Below are 25,412 nucleotides of genomic sequence, written 5' to 3' on the forward strand. Positions count from 1 at the left end.
TGCTTTAACGTCCCACAGCTTAATGGATCTGTCTGTCCCTCCAGTAGCAAGCAGGTTACAACTGGAGCTGAACCTCACTGCATTAATGCCCAACTCATGGGCATCCTGGAGAGAGAGAACAACTCAATCATTAACACAAGAGTTACATACACAGAGTGTACAAAACATTAGGTACACCTTCCTAATATTGAGGTACACCCCCTTTTGCCCTCAGAACAGACTCAATTCGTCAGGGCATGGACTCAACAAGCGTTCCATAGGGATGCTGGCCCATGTTGACTCCTATAGAGCCCCACTGTGCAGTTGTCATAATACCCATAAAACCTAGTGGTCAAACAAGGAAATGTTTCAAATCATTTTTCCACTGTTAATTTTTCCCATTGGGGATTATATTAACACTTAAAATAAGGGCTGTGTTTCACGTAGGCTTACTATGGCATGGCAATTTGATAACCATTTAAATCTCTCTCATACAAGGTGGCTTTATTCAATATATTCGGCTCTATTTACTCTCAGATTCTACAAATGGTAATTAGCATCAAAGTAGACATCATGTAAAACTACAAATCCCAGCATGCTCCTGCACGTCATCTCTAGCTGATACCTTTGCTAACAGGTATTTGGTCAATTTAAAACTTTCACGAGACAGAATTGTTTCCAAATTATTTACATTTGAGTCATTTAGCAGACACTCTTATCCAGAGCGATGTACAGTAGTGAATGCATGCATTTTTATACTGGTCCTCCCCGTGGGAATCGAACCCACAACCCTGGCGTTGCAAGTGCCAATCTCTACTAACTGAACCACACGGGACATCAGTTACTTACGACACAGAACAAAAATATAAATACCAACACGCAACAATTTGAAAGATTTTACTGAGTTACAGTTCATATGAGGAAATCGGTCTATTGAAATAAATTGAAATTAAGTAAAATAAATTAGATTAATTCATTAGGCCCTAATCTATGGATTTCACGTGACTGGGATTACAGATATGCATCTGTTGGTTACAGATACCTTTAAAACAAAAAAGTAGGGACGTGGATCAGAAAACCAGGCAGTATCTGGTGTGACCACCATTTGCCTCATGGAGCGGGACACATCTCCTTCTCATAGAGTTGATCAGGCTGTTGATTGTGTTCTGTGGAATGTTCTCCCCACTCCTCTTCAATGGCTGTGCAAAGTTGTTGGATATTGGCGGGAACTGGAACATACTGTCGTACACGTTGATCCAGAGCATCCCAAACATGCTCAATGGGTGACATGTCTGGTGAGTATGCAGGCCATGGAAGAACTGGGAACATATTTGCGACATGATGCTGTGTATTATCATGCTGAAACATGAGGTGATGGCGGAGGATGAATAGGCACGACAATGAACGTCGAGATCTCGTCACGGTATCTCTGTGCATTTAAACTGCCATTGATAAAATGCAATTGTGTTCGTTGTCCGTAGATTATGCCTGCCCCATACCCTAACCCCACTACTACCATGAGGCATTTGCCCACTGAAGTCGGTTACGACGCCGAACTGCAGTCAGGTCAAGACCCTTGCGAGGACGCCGAACACGCAGATGAGCTTCCCTGAGACAGTTTCTGACAGTTTGTGCAAAAATCCTTTGGTTGTTCAAACCCACAGTTTCATCAACTGTCCAGTCTCAGAAGATCCAGCAGGTGAAGAAGTCGTAGTCGTGTATTCTCTCTCGGATTCACCTGGTCAGTCTGTGTCATGGAAAGAGGTGTTCCTAATGTTTTGTACACTCGGTGTATTCTCTCTCGGATTCACCTGGTCAGTCTGTGTCATGGAAATAGGTGTTCCTAATGTTTTGTACACTCGGTGTATATTACCAGTAAATCATTAATCAAATCAAATGTATTTATAAAGCCCTTTTCACATAAGCAGATGTCACAAAGTGCTGTACAGAAACCCAGCCTAAAACCCCAAACAGCAAGCAATGCAGAAGTAGAAGAACGGTGGCTAGGAAAAACTCCCTAGAAAGGCAGAAACCTAGGCGGAAACCTAGAGAGGAACCAGGCTCTGAGGGGTGACCAGTCCTCTTACCAGCTCAGGGTTAGATCGTTGTGGAACACACCTTTCATGCCATGCGTTATTTTCCATTGGAATGAATAACCCCCCCCCCCCTGTTGATGATCCCTTACTTCTCAACAGGTTACATCAACGTGTCTCAGTTTTGAGTGTTCCGATGCTGTAGATATAAACGACTTTCTTCTTCAAATCAAAGTGAGTGACTCAAACATGAACAACAACAAAAAAAATCAAATATACTTCCTGTATGTGGTCTGGGCCCATTTACAGCATTGGATGAGGATTTAAATGCATTAGAAATATAAGGAATAGAACAGGAGTTCCCCCTTCAAGTCAATTATTAGTCCCTTCTATTCACAAAATGTTTATGTATTTAATCCTATCCGATAGGTGAACATCCAGATAACTTCAGGAAAAACTGGGCTCAGAGGACAAAAAAAAAAAAAAAACAACTATATTACAGATGTGACTGTAATCTGTAAACAAAAAAACAACAGTCACTCTTCACAAATCAACCGTGGTAACTGTGATGTTGTCTGGAGACCGTTAAAATAGGCCCCTATTTCCTGAGTGAGCCACACCAAACGATATACCTGGAGAGTGACATTTAAATCTACTGGAGAATGAGCAGACAGCCACAGCACAGAGTTAATGCAGATCACACTGACTATATGACATTTCTCCAAATAAGGAAGTGGTAGGGTGAGAGGAGGCAGGAAGCAGAGGGGCACCTTCCTTGGGCTAGCGGATCATGCTAGTTCCTCTGCGGTTGCGTGGGCTTGGCCATTCAAATGAAAATGTCCCTGAGTAGCGACAGAGAGTCCCAGTAACAGAGCTGCTGTGTGTGACAGAGAAGGAGTCTGTTCAGAACACACAGAGGAACTCTGTCCTCTCAGAGAGCACGGATCAGGAAAGGCTAACCACTTACCAGGGGCTTCCTGTATCCTTCCACCACCTCCATTTACATGGTAATAACAAAAGGCCTGAATAGTTCCTAATGTGGCCCTGCCCTGATACAATGGACTGATATGCGTCAGTCCTGATGTGGTTTTCCTGCTGTAGCAAACTGTCTCAAATTAATACCCTACATCTGTAGGGGTAAGAAATTAGGTAAATGACAGGCGGCCGTTGAATCACCAGTGAATCACCAGTGAATCACCAGTGAATCACCGGTGTCTGGCAGGGACTCTGGCAGCGAGACAGATTCCTACAAGGTTAAGGTTAAAGGTCATGGTAACGATATAAGCATTTTTTGTTGTTGTGTCTTTTACTTTCGTTTTTTTTGTACACCGGCAGAAGATACAATATTTTGGGTTATTGACAAGATAATTCACAGCAGTATAGATGGTACAATGATAAACTAGAACAGTGGGCACCATTTTTCAAGGTCACTTTCGCAGTGAAAAAGCATGCCGAGATCTACCGCTCAGATTATATATACATATTTTAACATTATGTAACATTAAACCATGAAAAATAGTTCTGTAGGATTGAGGTTTGGGCAGTATTGTCTATATGCCTGGCCTGACACATTATCCCAGCATATTGGCTATATGCCTGGCCTGACACATTATCCCAGCATATTGTCTATATGCCTGGCCTGACACATTATCACAGCATATTGGCTATATGCCTGGTCTAATACATTATCACAGCATATTGGCTATATGCCTGGTCTAATACATTATCCCAGCATATTGGCTATATGCCTGGCCTGATACATTATCACAGCATATTGTCTATATGTCTGGCCTGATACATTATCACAGCATATTGGCTATATGCCTGGCCTGATACATTATCACAGCATATTGGCTATATGCCTGGCCTGATACATTATCACAGCATATTGGCTATATGCCTGGCCTGATACATTATCACAGCATATTGTCTATATGTCTGGCCTGATACATTATCACAGCATATTGGCTATATGCCTGGCCTGATACATTATCACAGCATATTGGCTATATGCCTGGCCTGATACATTATCACAGCATATTGTCTATATGCCTGGTCTAATACATTATCACAGCATATTGGCTATATGCCTGGTCTAATACATTATCACAGCATATTGGCTATATGCCTGGCCTGATACATTATCACAGCATATTGGCTATATGCCTGGCCTGATACATTATCACAGCATATTGGCTATATGCCTGGCCTGACACATTATCACAGCATATTGGCTATATGCCTGGCCTGATACATTATCACAGCATATTGTCTATATGTCTGGCCTGATACATTATCACAGCATATTGGCTATATGCCTGGTCTAATACATTATCACAGCATATTGGCTATATGCCTGGCCTGATACATTATCACAGCATATTGGCTATATGCCTGGCCTGATACATTATCACAGCATATTGGCTATATGCCTGGCCTGACACATTATCACAGCATATTGGCTATATGCCTGGCCTGATACATTATCACAGCATATTGGCTATATGCCTGGCCTGCCAATATTGTTCCCAGTTGTTTTGAACGCGGCATATCAAGACCGGGAACTCTGGTCAAATCATGACGTCAGTGATCTTCAGGTCAGAAGGTCAGAGCTCTAGAAAGAGGCCTGAGTTTCCGAGTTGGAATTCCGAGTTGGATAAACGTTCAACTATTTATTTCCCCAGTCTGATCTCATTTTTCCCCCAGAGTTGAAGTCAGAGAGTTCCATGTTCCCTAGTTGTCTTGAACTCACTGAAGTCAGAGAGTTCCATGTTCCCTAGTTGTCTTGAACTCACTGAAGGCAGAGAGTTGCCTAGTTGTCTTGAACTCACTGAAGTCAGAGATTTCCAAGTTCCTAGTTGTTTTAAACACGGTATTAGTGGCAGCAGAGAGAGAGACACAGAGACAGACAGAGAGAGACAGAGATACACAGAGAGAGACAGAGACACAGAGAGAGAGAGAGAGAGAGAGATAGAGATACACAGAGAGAGAGACACACAGAGAGAGAGACAGAGAGACAGAGACACAGAGAGAGACAGAGATACACAGGGAGAGAGAGAGACAGAGAGAGAGATAGAGATACACAGAGAGAGACAGAGATACACAGAGAGAGAGAGAGAGAGATACAGAGACAGAGAGATAGATACAGAGAGAGACAGCGAGAGAGAGAGAGAGATACACAGAGAGAGACAGAGATACACCGAGAGAGAGAGAGAGAGAGAGAGAGAGAGAGAGAGAGATACACAGAGAGAGAGAGAGACACACAGAGAGAGAGAGAGACAGACAAACCTTCCACAACAAAGCCATCACCTACAGAGAGATGAACCTGGAGAAGAGTCCCCTAAGCAAGCTGGTCCTGGGGCTCTGTTCACAAACACAAACACACCCTACAGAGCCCCAGGACAGCAGCACAACTAGACCCAACCAAATCATGAGAAAACAAAAAGATAATTACTTGACACATTGGAAAGAATTAACAAAAAAACAGAGCAAACTAGAATGCTATTTGGCCCTACACAGAGAGTACACAGCGGCAGAATACCTGACCACTGTGACTGACCCAAAATTAAGACAGACAGAGAGAGAGACAGACAGAGAGAGAGACAGACAGAGAGAGAGCGACAGACAGAGAGAGAGAGAGCGACAGACAGAGAGAGAGAGAGCGACAGACAGAGAGAGAGAGAGACAGAGAGAGAGAGAGCATAGCCTTGCTATTGAGAAAGGCCGCCGTAGGCAGACATGGCTCTCAAGAGAAGACAGGCTATGTGCTCACTTCCCACAAAATGAGGTGGAAACTGAGCTGCACTTCCTAACCTCCTGCCAAATGTATGACCATATTAGAGAGACATATTTCCCTCAGATTACACAGATCCACAAAGAATTCAAAAACAAATCCAAATTTGAAAAACTCCCATATCTACTGGGTGAAATTCCACAGTGTGCCATCAAAGCAGCAAGATTTGTGACCTGTTGCCACAAGAAAAGGGCAACCAGTGAAGAACACACACCATTGTAAATACAACCCATATTTATGTTAATTTATTTTATCTTGTGTACTTTAACCATTTGTACATTGTTAAAACGCTGTATATATATAATATGACATTTGTAATGTCTTTATTGTTTTGAAACTTCTGTATGTGTAATGTTTACTGTTAATTTTTATTGTTTATTTCACTTCATATATTCACTTTATACACTATCTACCTCACTTGCTTTGGCAATGTTAACACGTTTCCCATGCCAATAAAGCCCTTGAATTGAATTGAATTGAGAGAGACAGAGAGACATAGACAGAGAGAGAGACAGAGAGACAGAGACACACAGAGAGAGAGAGAGCGACAGAGACATAGATACACAGAGAGGGAAAGACAGAGATACACAGAGAGAGACAGAGATACACAGAGAGATAGAGAGAGACACAGAGAGAGAGAGCGAGGGAGAGAGAGACAGAGAGGACATGCAGGGTTAAGGTTAATGTCTTACCAGGACATGCAGAGCCCTAACAGGGACCCTGGCAGCCAGACAGATCCCTACAGGAACATACAGCTCCTCCTCCAGACTCAGACACAGCGAGTTCCCCCGACGCTTCTTTCTACTAAGAAACACAACATATAACAGAACTCAGTTAACGCCAGGAGTTTTTCCTGACCGAGAGGCCCTACCAGGATACAATCTGCGCCCTATACTTGACTTGGGCAGGAGTTCACCGGAGCTGAGTACCGGAACCTGAAATGTTCTACTGCTTGAGCTCCTGTTCCTCTTATAGAATATTATCTCAAAAGTATTGTGGAGCTCCTGTTCCTCTTATAGAATATTATCTCTAAAGTATTGTGGAGCTCCTGTTCCTCTTGTAGAATATTATCTCTAAAGTATTGTGGAGCTCCTGTTCCTCTTATAGAATATTATCTCTAAAGTATTGTGGAGCTCCTGTTCCTCTTGTAGAATATTATCTCTAAAGTATTGTGGAGCTCCTGTTCCTCTTATAGAATATTATCTCTAAAGTATTGTGGAGCTCCTGTTCCTCTTGTAGAATATTATCTCTAAAGTATTGTGGAGCTCCTGTTCCTCTTGTAGAATATTATCTCTAAAGTATTGTGGAGCTCCTGTTCCTCTTACAGAATATTATCTCTAAAGTATTGTGGAGCTCCTGTTCCTCTTACAGAATATTATCTCTAAAGTATTGTGGAGCTCCTGTTCCTCTTGTAGAATATTATCTCTAAAGTATTGTGGAGCTCCTGTTCCTCTTGTAGAATATTATCTCTAAAGTATTGTGGAGCTCCTGTTCCTCTTGTAGAATATTATCTCTAAAGTATTGTGGAGCTCCTGTTCCTCTTGTAGAATATTATCTCTAAAGTATTGTGGAGCTGCTGCACCTAAATATAAAACAGTACCCAAAATGAGTACCGGAACAGATATCAGTCCAAGTCAAGACTTTCTTATAGGACATAGGCCCTAAATTTTTCCCAGTTACAATCTTTCTAAATGTACAGTAACTAGGGCCAGGGTTTTTCCTGATAAAATATCATGATCATGGTGAACCCCTGGCTCTAAACAAAGTTAAGTATATTTCAGCCTTCAGAGATGGACAAGGTCTGTCTGCCTGTCTGTCTGCCTGTCTGTCTGTCTGCCTGCATCTGTCTGTCTGCGTCTGTCTACCTGTCTGCCTGCGTCTATCTACCAGTGTCTGTCTGTGTCTGTCTGTCTGCCTGTCTGTCTACTTGTCTGTCTGCGTCTGTCTACCAGTGTCTGTCTGCCTGTCTGTCTACCAGTGTCTGTCTGTGTCTGTCTGTCTGCCTGTCTGTCTACCTGTCTGCCTGCGTCTATCTACCAGTGTCTGTCTGTGTCTGTCTGTCTGCCTGTCTGTCTACTTGTCTGTCTGCGTCTGTCTACCAGTGTCTGTCTGTGTCTGTCTGTCTGCCTGTCTGTCTACTTGTCTGTCTGCGTCTGTCTACCAGTGTCTGTCTGCCTGTCTGTCTACCAGTGTCTGTCTGTGTCTGTCTGTCTGCCTGTCTGTCTACCAGTGTCTGTCTGCCTGTCTGTCTACCAGTGTCTGTCTGAAATATAACGGTATGAGACACACCCCAGAACTGTGGGTTATAGACATAATGTATGATGAGACTAAGAAATGTGAAGATTATGTGTCTATATACATCTGCCATCTGGCTGTAAAATGTATACATGAGCAAACCGAGATGTAATGTTTGCTGGCGTAAATCAACAAGGCTGCTGGAAAAGGACAAGCACGTGAATAAAGTGGAGTTGTTGATGCCTGTATGACTGCCGGTCGGGTGACCATGACAGCAGAAATGGCTGATGTGTCACTATGCGTCACTAACCTAGTATGAAGAAGGGTTAGGGAAGAATTAATCATCAATGTTCATGAGTGGGAGAAATGGTTTCTTTGTGATTGAGCTCAGTGAGAGCTAATATTAGCAGACTAATGTCTGGACTAAGTGAAGCAGAGACAAATATCTATATATTCTGAACGTTACATTACCTGTTACTCATTTCATTATGAGGAAAAACTTAACACTCATATAATTCTGTCTATGTAACCACAGAACCACAGAACATTAATATATTATGTCTATGTAACCACAGAACCATAGAACATTCATATTATTCTGTCTATGTAACCACAGAACCACAGAACATTCATATTATTCTGTCTATGTAACCATAGAACACTCATATTATTCTATCTATGTAACCATAGAACATTCATATTATTCTGTCTATGTAACCACAGAACCATAGAACATTAATATTATTCTGTCTATGTAACCACAGAACCACAGAACATTCATATTATTCTGTCTATGTAACCATAGAACACTCATATTATTCTATCTATGTAACCATAGAACATTAATATATTCTGTCTATGTAACCACAGAACATTCATATTATTCTGTCAATGTAACCACAGAACCACAGAACATTCATATCATTCTGTCTATGTAACCACAGAACCATAGAACATTAATATATTCTGTCTATGTAACCACAGAACCATAGAACATTAATATATTCTGTCTATGTAACCACAGAACCACAGAACATTCATATTATTCTGTCTATGTAACCATAGAACACTCATATTATTCTATCTATGTAACCATAGAACATTCATATTATTCTGTCTATGTAACCACAGAACCATAGAACATTAATATATTCTGTCTATGTAACCACAGAACCATAGAACATTAATATATTCTGTCTATGTAACCACAGAACCACAGAACATTCATATTATTCTGTCTATGTAACCATAGAACACTCATATTATTCTATCTATGTAACCATAGAACATTCATATTATTCTGTCTATGTAACCACAGAACCATAGAACATTAATATATTATGTCTATGTAACCATAGAACATTCATATTATTCTGTCTATGTAACCACAGAACCACAGAATATTCATATTATTCTGTCTATGTAACCATAGAACCACAGAACACTCATATTATTCTATCTATGTAACCATAGAACATTCATATTATTCTGTCTATGTAACCACAGAACCACAGAACACTCATATTATTCTATCTATGTAACCATAGAACATTCATATTATTCTGTCTATGTAACCACAGAACATTCATATTATTCTATCTATGTAACCACAGAACATTCATATTATTCTGTCTATGTAACCACAGAACATTCATATTATTCTGTCTATGTAACCATAGAACATTCATATTATTCTGTCTATGTAACCATAGAACCACAGAACACTCATATTATTCTATCTATGTAACCATAGAACATTCATATTATTCTGTCTATGTAACCACAGAACATTCATATTATTCTGTCTATGTAACCACAGAACACTCATATTATTCTGTCTATGTAACCATAGAACATTCATATTATTCTGTCTATGTAACCACAGAACCACAGAATATTCATATTATTCTGTCTATGTAACCATAGAACACTCATATTATTCTATCTATGTAACCACAGAACATTCATATTATTCTATCTATGTAACCACAGAACATTCATATTATTCTGTCTATGTAACCATAGAACATTCATATTATTCTGTCTATGTAACCATAGAACCACAGAACATTCATATTATTCTGTCTATGTAACCATAGAACATTCATATTATTCTGTCTATGTAACCACAGAACATTCATATTATTCTGTCTATGTAACCATAGAACATTCATATTATTCTGTCTATGTAACCATAGAACCACAGAACACTCATATTATTCTATCTATGTAACCATAGAACATTCATATTATTCTGTCTATGTAACCATAGAACATTCATATTATTCTATCTATGTAACCACAGAACATTCATATTATTCTATATATGTAACCACAGAACATTCATATTATTCTGTCTATGTAACCATAGAACATTCATATTATTCTGTCTATGTAACCATAGAACCACAGAACACTCATATTATTCTATCTATGTAACCATAGAACATTCATATTATTCTGTCTATGTAACCACAGAACATTCATATTATTCTGTCTATGTAACCACAGAACCACAGAACATTCATATTATTCTGTCTATGTAACCACAGAACATTCATATTATTCTGCCTATGTAACCACAGAACCACAGAACATTCATATTATTCTATCTATGTAACCATAGAACATTCATATTATTCTGTCTATGTAACCACAGAACACTCATATTATTCTGTCTATGTAACCATAGAACATTCATATTATTCTATCTATGTAACCACAGAACATTCATATTATTCTGTCTATGTAACCATAGAACATTCATATTATTCTGTCTATGTAACCATAGAACCACAGAACACTCATATTATTCTATCTATGTAACCATAGAACATTCATATTATTCTGTCTATGTAACCACAGAACATTCATATTATTCTGTCTATGTAACCACAGAACACTCATATTATTCTGTCTATGTAACCACAGAACATTCATATTATTCTGTCTATGTAACCACAGAACATTCATATTATTCTGCCTATGTAACCATAGAACATTCATATTATTCTGTCTATGTAACCACAGAACATTCATATTATTCTGTCTATGTAACCATAGAACATTCATATTATTCTGTCTATGTAACCATAGAACATTCATATTATTCTGTCTATGTAACCACAGAACATTCATATTATTCTGTCTATGTAACCACAGAACACTCATATTATTCTGTCTATGTAACCATAGAACATTCATATTATTCTGCCTATGTAACCATAGAACCACAGAACACTCATATTATTCTATCTATGTAACCATAGAACATTCATATTATTCTGTCTATGTAACCATAGAACATTCATATTATTCTATCTATGTAACCACAGAACATTCATATTATTCTATCTATGTAACCACAGAACATTCATATTATTCTGTCTATGTAACCATAGAACATTCATATTATTCTGTCTATGTAACCATAGAACCACAGAACACTCATATTATTCTATCTATGTAACCATAGAACATTCATATTATTCTGTCTATGTAACCACAGAACATTCATATTATTCTGTCTATGTAACCACAGAACCACAGAACATTCATATTATTCTGTCTATGTAACCACAGAACATTCATATTATTCTGCCTATGTAACCACAGAACACTCATATTATTCTGTCTATGTAACCATAGAACATTCATATTATTCTGTCTATGTAACCACAGAACCACAGAACATTCATATTATTCTATCTATGTAACCATAGAACATTCATATTATTCTGTCTATGTAACCACAGAACACTCATATTATTCTGTCTATGTAACCATAGAACATTCATATTATTCTATCTATGTAACCACATAACATTCATATTATTCTGTCTATGTAACCATAGAACATTCATATTATTCTGTCTATGTAACCATAGAACCACAGAACACTCATATTATTCTATCTATGTAACCATAGAACATTCATATTATTCTGTCTATGTAACCACAGAACATTCATATTATTCTGTCTATGTAACCACAGAACACTCATATTATTCTGTCTATGTAACCACAGAACATTCATATTATTCTGTCTATGTAACCACAGAACATTCATATTATTCTGCCTATGTAACCATAGAACATTCATATTATTCTGTCTATGTAACCACAGAACATTCATATTATTCTGTCTATGTAACCATAGAACATTCATATTATTCTGTCTATGTAACCATAGAACATTCATATTATTCTGTCTATGTAACCACAGAACATTCATATTATTCTGTCTATGTAACCACAGAACACTCATATTATTCTGTCTATGTAACCATAGAACATTCATATTATTCTGCCTATGTAACCACAGAACCATAGAACATTAATATATTATGTCTATGTAACCATAGAACATTCATATTATTCTGTCTATGTAACCACAGAACCACAGAACATTCATTTTATTCGGTCTATGTAACCATAGAACCATAGAACATTAATATATTCTGTCTATGTAAACATAGAACCACAGAACATTCATACTATTCTGTCTATGTAACCATAGAATATTCATATTATTCTGTCTATGTAACCACAGAACCATAGAACATTAATATATTATGTCTATGTAACCATAGAACATTCATATTATTCTGTCTATGTAACCACAGAACCACAGAATATTCATATTATTCTGTCTATGTAACCATAGAACCACAGAACACTCATATTATTCTATCTATGTAACCATAGAACATTCATATTATTCTGTCTATGTAACCACAGAACATTCATATTATTCTGTCTATGTAACCATAGAACATTCATATTATTCTGTCTATGTAACCACAGAACATTCATATTATTCTATCTATGTAACCACAGAACATTCATATTATTCTGTCTATGTAACCATAGAACCACAGAACATTCATATTATTCTGTCTATGTAACCATAGAACATTCATATTATTCTGTCTATGTAACCACAGAACATTCATATTATTATATCTATGTAACCATAGAACATTAATATATTCTGTCTATGTAACCACAGAACATTCATATTATTCTGTCTATGTAACCACAGAACATTCATATTATTCTGTCTATGTAACCACAGAACCACAGAACATTCATATTATTCTGTCTATGTAACCACAGAACATTCATATTATTCTGCCTATGTAACCACAGAACACTCATATTATTCTGTCTATGTAACCATAGAACATTCATATTATTCTGTCTATGTAACCACAGAACCACAGAACATTCATATTATTCTATCTATGTAACCACAGAACATTCATATTATTCTATCTATGTAACCACAGAACATTCATATTATTCTGTCTATGTAACCATAGAACATTCATATTATTCTGTCTATGTAACCATAGAACCACAGAACACTCATATTATTCTATCTATGTAACCATAGAACATTCATATTATTCTGTCTATGTAACCACAGAACATTCATATTATTCTGTCTATGTAACCACAGAACCACAGAACATTCATATTATTCTGTCTATGTAACCACAGAACATTCATATTATTCTGCCTATGTAACCACAGAACACTCATATTATTCTGTCTATGTAACCATAGAACATTCATATTATTCTGTCTATGTAACCACAGAACCACAGAACATTCATATTATTCTATCTATGTAACCATAGAACATTCATATTATTCTGTCTATGTAACCACAGAACACTCATATTATTCTGTCTATGTAACCATAGAACATTCATATTATTCTATCTATGTAACCACAGAACATTCATATTATTCTGTCTATGTAACCATAGAACATTCATATTATTCTGTCTATGTAACCATAGAACCACAGAACACTCATATTATTCTATCTATGTAACCATAGAACATTCATATTATTCTGTCTATGTAACCACAGAACATTCATATTATTCTGTCTATGTAACCACAGAACACTCATATTATTCAGTCTATGTAACCACAGAACATTCATATTATTCTGTCTATGTAACCACAGAACATTCATATTATTCTGCCTATGTAACCATAGAACATTCATATTATTCTGTCTATGTAACCACAGAACATTCATATTATTCTGTCTATGTAACCATAGAACATTCATATTATTCTGTCTATGTAACCATAGAACATTCATATTATTCTGTCTATGTAACCACAGAACATTCATATTATTCTGTCTATGTAACCACAGAACACTCATATTATTCTGTCTATGTAACCATAGAACATTCATATTATTCTGCCTATGTAACCATAGAACCACAGAACACTCATATTATTCTATCTATGTAACCATAGAACATTCATATTATTCTGTCTATGTAACCATAGAACATTCATATTATTCTATCTATGTAACCACAGAACATTCATATTATTCTATCTATGTAACCACAGAACATTCATATTATTCTGTCTATGTAACCATAGAACATTCATATTATTCTGTCTATGTAACCATAGAACCACAGAACACTCATATTATTCTATCTATGTAACCATAGAACATTCATATTATTCTGTCTATGTAACCACAGAACATTCATATTATTCTGTCTATGTAACCACAGAACCACAGAACATTCATATTATTCTGTCTATGTAACCACAGAACATTCATATTATTCTGCCTATGTAACCACAGAACACTCATATTATTCTGTCTATGTAACCATAGAACATTCATATTATTCTGTCTATGTAACCACAGAACCACAGAACATTCATATTATTCTATCTATGTAACCATAGAACATTCATATTATTCTGTCTATGTAACCACAGAACACTCATATTATTCTGTCTATGTAACCATAGAACATTCATATTATTCTATCTATGTAACCACAGAACATTCATATTATTCTGTCTATGTAACCATAGAACATTCATATTATTCTGTCTATGTAACCACAGAACCACAGAACACTCATATTATTCTATCTATGTAACCATAGAACATTCATATTATTCTGTCTATGTAACCACAGAACATTCATATTATTCTGTCTATGTAACCACAGAACACTCATATTATTCTGTCTATGTAACCACAGAACATTCATATTATTCTGTCTATGTAACCACAGAACATTCATATTATTCTGCCTATGTAACCATAGAACATTCATATTATTCTGTCTATGTAACCACAGAACATTCATATTATTCTGTCTATGTAACCATAGAACATTCATATTATTCTGTCTATGTAACCATAGAACATTCATATTATTCTGTCTATGTAACCACAGAACATTCATATTATTCTGTCTATGTAACCACAGAACATTCATATTATTCTGTCTATGTAACCATAGAACATTCATATTATTCTGTCTATGTAACCACAGAACCACAGAACATTCATTTTATTCGGTCTATGTAACCATAGAACCATAGAACATTAATATATTCTGTCTATGTAAACATAGAACCACAGAACATTCATACTATTCTGTCTATGTAACCATAGAATATTCATATTATTCTGTCTATGTAACCACAGAACCATAGAACATTAATATATTATGTCTATGTAACCATAGAACATTCATATTATTCTGTCTATGTAACCACAGAACCACAGAATATTCATATTATTCTGTCTATGTAACCATAGAACCACAGAACACTCATATTATTCTATCTATGTAACCATAGAACATTCATATTATTCTGTCTATGTAACCACAGAACATTCATATTATTCTGTCTATGTAACCATAGAACATTCATATTATTCTGTCTATGTAACCACAGAACATTCATATTATTCTATCTATGTAACCACAGAACATTCATATTATTCTGTCTATGTAACCATAGAACCACAGAACATTCATATTATTCTGTCTATGTAACCATAGAACATTCATATTATTCTGTCTATGTAACCACAGAACATTCATATTATTATATCTATGTAACCATAGAACATTAATATATTCTGTCTATGTAACCACAGAACATTCATATTATTCTGTCTATGTAACCACAGAACATTCATATTATTCTGTCTATGTAACCACAGAACATTCATATTATTCTGTCTATGTAACCATAGAACCACAGAACATTCATATTATTCTGTCTATGTAACCATAGAACATTCATATTATTCTGTCTATGTAACCACAGAACATTCATATTATTATATATATGTAACCATAGAACATTAATATATTCTGTCTATGTAACCACAGAACATTCATATTATTCTGTCTATGTAACCACAGAACCACAGAATATTCATATTATTCTGTCTATGTAACCATAGAACATTCATATTATTCTGTCTATGTAACCATAGAACATTCATATTATTCTATCTATGTAACCACAGAACATTCATATTATTCTATCTATGTAACCACAGAACATTCATATTATTCTGTCTATGTAACCATAGAACATTCATATTATTCTGTCTATGTAACCATAGAACCACAGAACACTCATATTATTCTATCTATGTAACCATAGAACATTCATATTATTCTGTCTATGTAACCACAGAACATTCATATTATTCTGTCTATGTAACCACAGAACATTCATATTATTATATCTATGTAACCATAGAACATTAATATATTCTGTCTATGTAACCACAGAACATTCATATTATTCTGTCTATGTAACCACAGAACCACAGAACATTCATATTATTCTGTCTATGTAACCATAGAACATTCATATTATTCTGTCTATGTAACCACAGAACATTCATATTATTATATCTATGTAACCATAGAACATTAATATATTCTGTCTATGTAACCACAGAACATTCATATTATTCTGTCTATGTAACCACAGAACATTCATATTATTCTGTCTATGTAACCACAGAACCACAGAACATTCATATTATTCTGTCTATGTAACCACAGAACATTCATATTATTCTGCCTATGTAACCACAGAACACTCATATTATTCTGTCTATGTAACCATAGAACATTCATATTATTCTGTCTATGTAACCACAGAACCACAGAACATTCATATTATTCTATCTATGTAACCATAGAACATTCATATTATTCTATCTATGTAACCACAGAACATTCATATTATTCTATCTATGTAACCACAGAACATTCATATTATTCTGTCTATGTAACCATAGAACATTCATATTATTCTGTCTATGTAACCATAGAACCACAGAACACTCATATTATTCTATCTATGTAACCATAGAACATTCATATTATTCTGTCAATGTAACCACAGAACATTCATATTATTCTGTCTATGTAACCACAGAACCACAGAACATTCATATTATTCTGTCTATGTAACCACAGAACATTCATATTATTCTGCCTATGTAACCACAGAACACTCATATTATTCTGTCTATGTAACCATAGAACATTCATATTATTCTGTCTATGTAACCACAGAACCACAGAACATTCATATTATTCTATCTATGTAACCATAGAACATTCATATTATTCTGTCTATGTAACCACAGAACACTCATATTATTCTGTCTATGTAACCATAGAACATTCATATTATTCTATCTATGTAACCACAGAACATTCATATTATTCTGTCTATGTAACCATAGAACATTCATATTATTCTGTCTATGTAACCATAGAACCACAGAACACTCATATTATTCTATCTATGTAACCATAGAACATTCATATTATTCTGTCTATGTAACCACAGAACATTCATATTATTCTGTCTATGTAACCACAGAACACTCATATTATTCTGTCTATGTAACCACAGAACATTCATATTATTCTGTCTATGTAACCACAGAACATTCATATTATTCTGCCTATGTAACCATAGAACATTCATATTATTCTGTCTATGTAACCACAGAACATTCATATTATTCTGTCTATGTAACCATAGAACATTCATATTATTCTGTCTATGTAACCATAGAACATTCATATTATTCTGTCTATGTAACCACAGAACATTCATATTATTCTGTCTATGTAACCACAGAACACTCATATTATTCTGTCTATGTAACCATAGAACATTCATATTATTCTGCCTATGTAACCATAGAACCACAGAACACTCATATTATTCTATCTATGTAACCATAGAACATTCATATTATTCTGTCTATGTAACCATAGAACATTCATATTATTCTATCTATGTAACCACAGAACATTCATATTATTCTATCTATGTAACCACAGAACATTCATATTATTCTGTCTATGTAACCATAGAACATTCATATTATTCTGTCTATGTAACCATAGAACCACAGAACACTCATATTATTCTATCTATGTAACCATAGAACATTCATATTATTCTGTCTATGTAACCACAGAACATTCATATTATTCTGTCTATGTAACCACAGAACCACAGAACATTCATATTATTCTGTCTATGTAACCACAGAACATTCATATTATTCTGCCTATGTAACCACAGAACACTCATATTATTCTGTCTATGTAACCATAGAACATTCATATTATTCTGTCTATGTAACCACAGAACCACAGAACATTCATATTATTCTATCTATGTAACCATAGAACATTCATATTATTCTGTCTATGTAACCACAGAACACTCATATTATTCTGTCTATGTAACCATAGAACATTCATATTATTCTATCTATGTAACCACAGAACATTCATATTATTCTGTCTATGTAACCATAGAACATTCATATTATTCTGTCTATGTAACCATAGAACCACAGAACACTCATATTATTCTATCTATGTAACCATAGAACATTCATATTATTCTGTCTATGTAACCACAGAACATTCATATTATTCTGTCTATGTAACCACAGAACACTCATATTATTCTGTCTATGTAACCACAGAACATTCATATTATTCTGTCTATGTAACCACAGAACATTCATATTATTCTGCCTATGTAACCATAGAACATTCATATTATTCTGTCTATGTAACCACAGAACATTCATATTATTCTGTCTATGTAACCATAGAACATTCATATTATTCTGTCTATGTAACCATAGAACATTCATATTATTCTGTCTATGTAACCACAGAACATTCATATTATTCTGTCTATGTAACCACAGAACATTCATATTATTCTGTCTATGTAACCACAGAACCACAGAACATTCATATTATTCTGTCTATGTAACCACAGAACATTCATATTATTCTGCCTATGTAACCACAGAACACTCATATTATTCTGTCTATGTAACCATAGAACATTCATATTATTCTGTCTATGTAACCACAGAACCACAGAACATTCATATTATTCTATCTATGTAACCATAGAACATTCATATTATTCTGTCTATGTAACCACAGAACACTCATATTATTCTGTCTATGTAACCATAGAACATTCATATTATTCTATCTATGTAACCACAGAACATTCATATTATTCTGTCTATGTAACCATAGAACATTCATATTATTCTGTCTATGTAACCATAGAACCACAGAACACTCATATTATTCTATCTATGTAACCATAGAACATTCATATTATTCTGTCTATGTAACCACAGAACATTCATATTATTCTGTCTATGTAACCACAGAACACTCATATTATTCTGTCTATGTAACCACAGAACATTCATATTATTCTGTCTATGTAACCACAGAACATTCATATTATTCTGCCTATGTAACCATAGAACATTCATATTATTCTGTCTATGTAACCACAGAACATTCATATTATTCTGTCTATGTAACCATAGAACATTCATATTATTCTGTCTATGTAACCATAGAACATTCATATTATTCTGTCTATGTAACCACAGAACATTCATATTATTCTGTCTATGTAACCACAGAACACTCATATTATTCTGTCTATGTAACCATAGAACATTCATATTATTCTGCCTATGTAACCACAGAACCATAGAACATTAATATATTATGTCTATGTAACCATAGAACATTCATATTATTCTGTCTATGTAACCACAGAACCACAGAACATTCATTTTATTCGGTCTATGTAACCATAGAACCATAGAACATTAATATATTCTGTCTATGTAAACATAGAACCACAGAACATTCATACTATTCTGTCTATGTAACCATAGAATATTCATATTATTCTGTCTATGTAACCACAGAACCATAGAACATTAATATATTATGTCTATGTAACCATAGAACATTCATATTATTCTGTCTATGTAACCACAGAACCACAGAATATTCATATTATTCTGTCTATGTAACCATAGAACCACAGAACACTCATATTATTCTATCTATGTAACCATAGAACATTCATATTATTCTGTCTATGTAACCACAGAACATTCATATTATTCTGTCTATGTAACCATAGAACATTCATATTATTCTGTCTATGTAACCACAGAACATTCATATTATTCTATCTATGTAACCACAGAACATTCATATTATTCTGTCTATGTAACCATAGAACCACAGAACATTCATATTATTCTGTCTATGTAACCATAGAACATTCATATTATTCTGTCTATGTAACCACAGAACATTCATATTATTATATCTATGTAACCATAGAACATTAATATATTCTGTCTATGTAACCACAGAACATTCATATTATTCTGTCTATGTAACCACAGAACATTCATATTATTCTGTCTATGTAACCACAGAACATTCATATTATTCTGTCTATGTAACCATAGAACCACAGAACATTCATATTATTCTGTCTATGTAACCATAGAACATTCATATTATTCTGTCTATGTAACCACAGAACATTCATATTATTATATATATGTAACCATAGAACATTAATATATTCTGTCTATGTAACCACAGAACATTCATATTATTCTGTCTATGTAACCACAGAACCACAGAATATTCATATTATTCTGTCTATGTAACCATAGAACATTCATATTATTCTGTCTATGTAACCATAGAACATTCATATTATTCTATCTATGTAACCACAGAACATTCATATTATTCTATCTATGTAACCACAGAACATTCATATTATTCTGTCTATGTAACCATAGAACATTCATATTATTCTGTCTATGTAACCATAGAACCACAGAACACTCATATTATTCTATCTATGTAACCATAGAACATTCATATTATTCTGTCTATGTAACCACAGAACATTCATATTATTCTGTCTATGTAACCACAGAACCACAGAACATTCATATTATTCTGTCTATGTAACCACAGAACATTCATATTATTCTGCCTATGTAACCACAGAACACTCATATTATTCTGTCTATGTAACCATAGAACATTCATATTATTCTGTCTATGTAACCACAGAACCACAGAACATTCATATTATTCTATCTATGTAACCATAGAACATTCATATTATTCTGTCTATGTAACCACAGAACACTCATATTATTCTGTCTATGTAACCATAGAACATTCATATTATTCTATCTATGTAACCACAGAACATTCATATTATTCTGTCTATGTAACCATAGAACATTCATATTATTCTGTCTATGTAACCATAGAACCACAGAACACTCATATTATTCTATCTATGTAACCATAGAACATTCATATTATTCTGTCTATGTAACCACAGAACATTCATATTATTCTGTCTATGTAACCACAGAACACTCATATTATTCTGTCTATGTAACCACAGAACATTCATATTATTCTGTCTATGTAACCACAGAACATTCATATTATTCTGCCTATGTAACCATAGAACATTCATATTATTCTGTCTATGTAACCACAGAACATTCATATTATTCTGTCTATGTAACCATAGAACATTCATATTATTCTGTCTATGTAACCATAGAACATTCATATTATTCTGTCTATGTAACCACAGAACATTCATATTATTCTGTCTATGTAACCACAGAACACTCATATTATTCTGTCTATGTAACCATAGAACATTCATATTATTCTGCCTATGTAACCACAGAACCATAGAACATTAATATATTATGTCTATGTAACCATAGAACATTCATATTATTCTGTCTATGTAACCACAGAACCACAGAACATTCATTTTATTCGGTCTATGTAACCATAGAACCATAGAACATTAATATATTCTGTCTATGTAAACATAGAACCACAGAACATTCATACTATTCTGTCTATGTAACCATAGAATATTCATATTATTCTGTCTATGTAACCACAGAACCATAGAACATTAATATATTATGTCTATGTAACCATAGAACATTTATATTATTCTGTCTATGTAACCACAGAACCACAGAATATTCATATTATTCTGTCTATGTAACCATAGAACACTCATATTATTCTATCTATGTAACCATAGAACATTCATATTATTCTGTCTATGTAACCACAGAACATTCATATTATTCTGTCTATGTAACCATAGAACATTCATATTATTCTGTCTATGTAACCACAGAACATTCATATTATTCTATCTATGTAACCACAGAACATTCATATTATTCTGTCTATGTAACCATAGAACCACAGAACATTCATATTATTCTGTCTATGTAACCATAGAACATTCATATTATTCTGTCTATGTAACCACAGAACATTCATATTATTATATCTATGTAACCATAGAACATTAATATATTCTGTCTATGTAACCACAGAACATTCATATTATTCTGTCTATGTAACCACAGAACATTCATATTATTCTGTCTATGTAACCACAGAACATTCATATTATTCTGTCTATGTAACCATAGAACCACAGAACATTCATATTATTCTGTCTATGTAACCATAGAACATTCATATTATTCTGTCTATGTAACCACAGAACATTCATATTATTATATATATGTAACCATAGAACATTAATATATTCTGTCTATGTAACCACAGAACATTCATATTATTCTGTCTATGTAACCACAGAACCACAGAATATTCATATTATTCTGTCTATGTAACCATAGAACATTCATATTATTCTGTCTATGTAACCATAGAACATTCATATTATTCTGTCTATGTAACCATAGAACCACAGAACACTCATATTATTCTATCTATGTAACCATAGAACATTCATATTATTCTGTCTATGTAACCACAGAACATTCATATTATTCTGTCTATGTAACCACAGAACACTCATATTATTCTGTCTATGTAACCATAGAACATTCATATTATTCTGCCTATGTAACCACAGAACCATAGAACATTAATATATTATGTCTATGTAACCATAGAACATTCATATTATTCTGTCTATGTAACCACAGAACCACAGAACATTCATTTTATTTGGTCTATGTAACCATAGAACCATAGAACATTAATATATTCTGTCTATGTAAACATAGAACCACAGAACATTCATACTATTCTGTCTATGTAACCATAGAATATTCATATTATTCTGTCTATGTAACCATAGAACCACAGAACATTCATATTATTCTGTCTATGTAACCATAGCACATTCATATTATTCTGTCTATGTAACCATAGAACCACAGAACATTCATATTATTCTGTCTATGTAACCACAGAACATTCATATTATTCTGTCTATGTAACCATAGAACATTCATATTATTCTGTCTATGTAACCACAGAACATTCATATTATTCTGTCTATGTAACCATAGAACCACAGAACATTCATATTATTCTGTCTATGTAACCACAGAACAGTCATATTATTCTGCCTATGTAACCACAGAACATTCATATTATTCTGTCTATGTAACCATAGAACCACAGAACATTCATATTATTCTGTCTATGTAACCACAGAACATTCATATTATTCTGCCTATGTAACCATAGAACCACAGAACATTCATATTATTCTGTCTATGTAACCACAGAACAGTCATATTATTCTGCCTATGTAACCACAGAACATTCATATTATTCTGCCTATGTAACCATAGAACATTCATATTATTCTGTCTATGTAACCATAGAACCACAGAACATTCATATTATTCTGCCTATGTAACCATAGAACCATAGAACATTCATATTATTCTGTCTATGTAACCATAGAACCACAGAACATTCATATTATTCTGCCTATGTAACCATAGAACCACAGAACATTCATATTATTCTGCCTATGTAACCACAGAACATTCATATTATTCTGCCTATGTAACCATAGAACCACAGAGTATTCATAGTATTCTGCCTATGTAACCACAGAACATTCATATTATTCTGCCTATGTAACCACAGAACCACAGAACATTCATATTATTCTGTCTATGTAACCACAGAACAGTCATATTATTCTGCCTATGTAACCACAGAACATTCATATTATTCTGCCTATGTAACCATAGAACCACAGAACATTCATATTATTCTGCCTATGTAACCACAGAACATTCATATTATTCTGCCTATGTAACCATAGAACCATAGAACATTCATATTATTCTGTCTATGTAACCACAGAACATTCATATTATTATATCTATGTAACCATGGAACATTAATATATTCTGTCTATGTAACCACAGAACATTCATATTATTCTGTCTATGTAACCACAGAACATTCATATTATTCTGTCTATGTAACCACAGAACATTCATATTATTCTGTCTATGTAACCATAGAACCACAGAACATTCATATTATTCTGTCTATGTAACCATAGAACATTCATATTATTCTGTCTATGTAACCACAGAACATTCATATTATTCTGTCTATGTAACCACAGAACATTCATATTATTCTGTCTATGTAACCACAGAACATTCATATTATTCTGCCTATGTAACCATAGAACCACAGAACATTCATATTATTCTGTCTATGTAACCACAGAACATTCATATTATTCTGTCTATGTAACCATAGAACCACAGAACATTCATATTATTCTGTCTATGTAACCATAGAACATTCATATTATTCTGTCTATGTAACCATAGAACATTCATATTATTCTGTCTATGTAACCACAGAACATTCATATTATTCTGTCTATGTAACCATAGAACCACAGAACATTCATATTATTCTGTCTATGTAACCACAGAACATTCATATTATTCTGTCTATGTAACCATAGAACATTAATATATTCTGTCTATGTAACCACAGAACATTCATATTATTCTGTCTATGTAACCACAGAACCACAGAATATTCATATTATTCTGTCTATGTAACCATAGAACATTCATATTATTCTGTCTATGTAACCATAGAACATTCATATTATTCTGTCTATGTAACCATAGAACCACAGAACACTCATATTATTCTATCTATGTAACCATAGAACATTCATATTATTCTGTCTATGTAACCACAGAACATTCATATTATTCTGTCTATGTAACCACAGAACACTCATATTATTCTGTCTATGTAACCATAGAA

The 25,412-nt window shown here is 34.1% G+C and overlaps 1 protein-coding gene across 3 annotated transcripts in view; it reads right to left on the reverse strand.

The window, feature by feature from the left end:
* Positions 1–25,412, reverse strand: part of atg16l2 (autophagy related 16 like 2) — an 81,335-nt gene that overhangs the window by 31,973 nt on the left and 23,950 nt on the right. For all 3 annotated transcript variants that reach the window (XM_036962083.2, XM_036962084.2, XM_090218983.1), the window contains 2 exons: positions 6,498–6,609; positions 1–105 (listed from right to left, as the gene is read on the reverse strand). The exon at positions 1–105 is cut by the window's left edge and continues 1 nt beyond it. In XM_036962083.2, coding sequence (XP_036817978.1) covers positions 1–105; positions 6,498–6,609 — 217 coding nt within the window. The remainder of the gene's footprint in view (positions 106–6,497; positions 6,610–25,412) is intronic.

The sequence above is a fragment of the Oncorhynchus mykiss genome, chromosome 24 (assembly GCF_057628025.1).
Source record: "Oncorhynchus mykiss isolate SJ-2025 chromosome 24, ASM5762802v1, whole genome shotgun sequence".
In the NCBI taxonomy this organism is placed as follows: domain Eukaryota; kingdom Metazoa; phylum Chordata; class Actinopteri; order Salmoniformes; family Salmonidae; genus Oncorhynchus; species Oncorhynchus mykiss.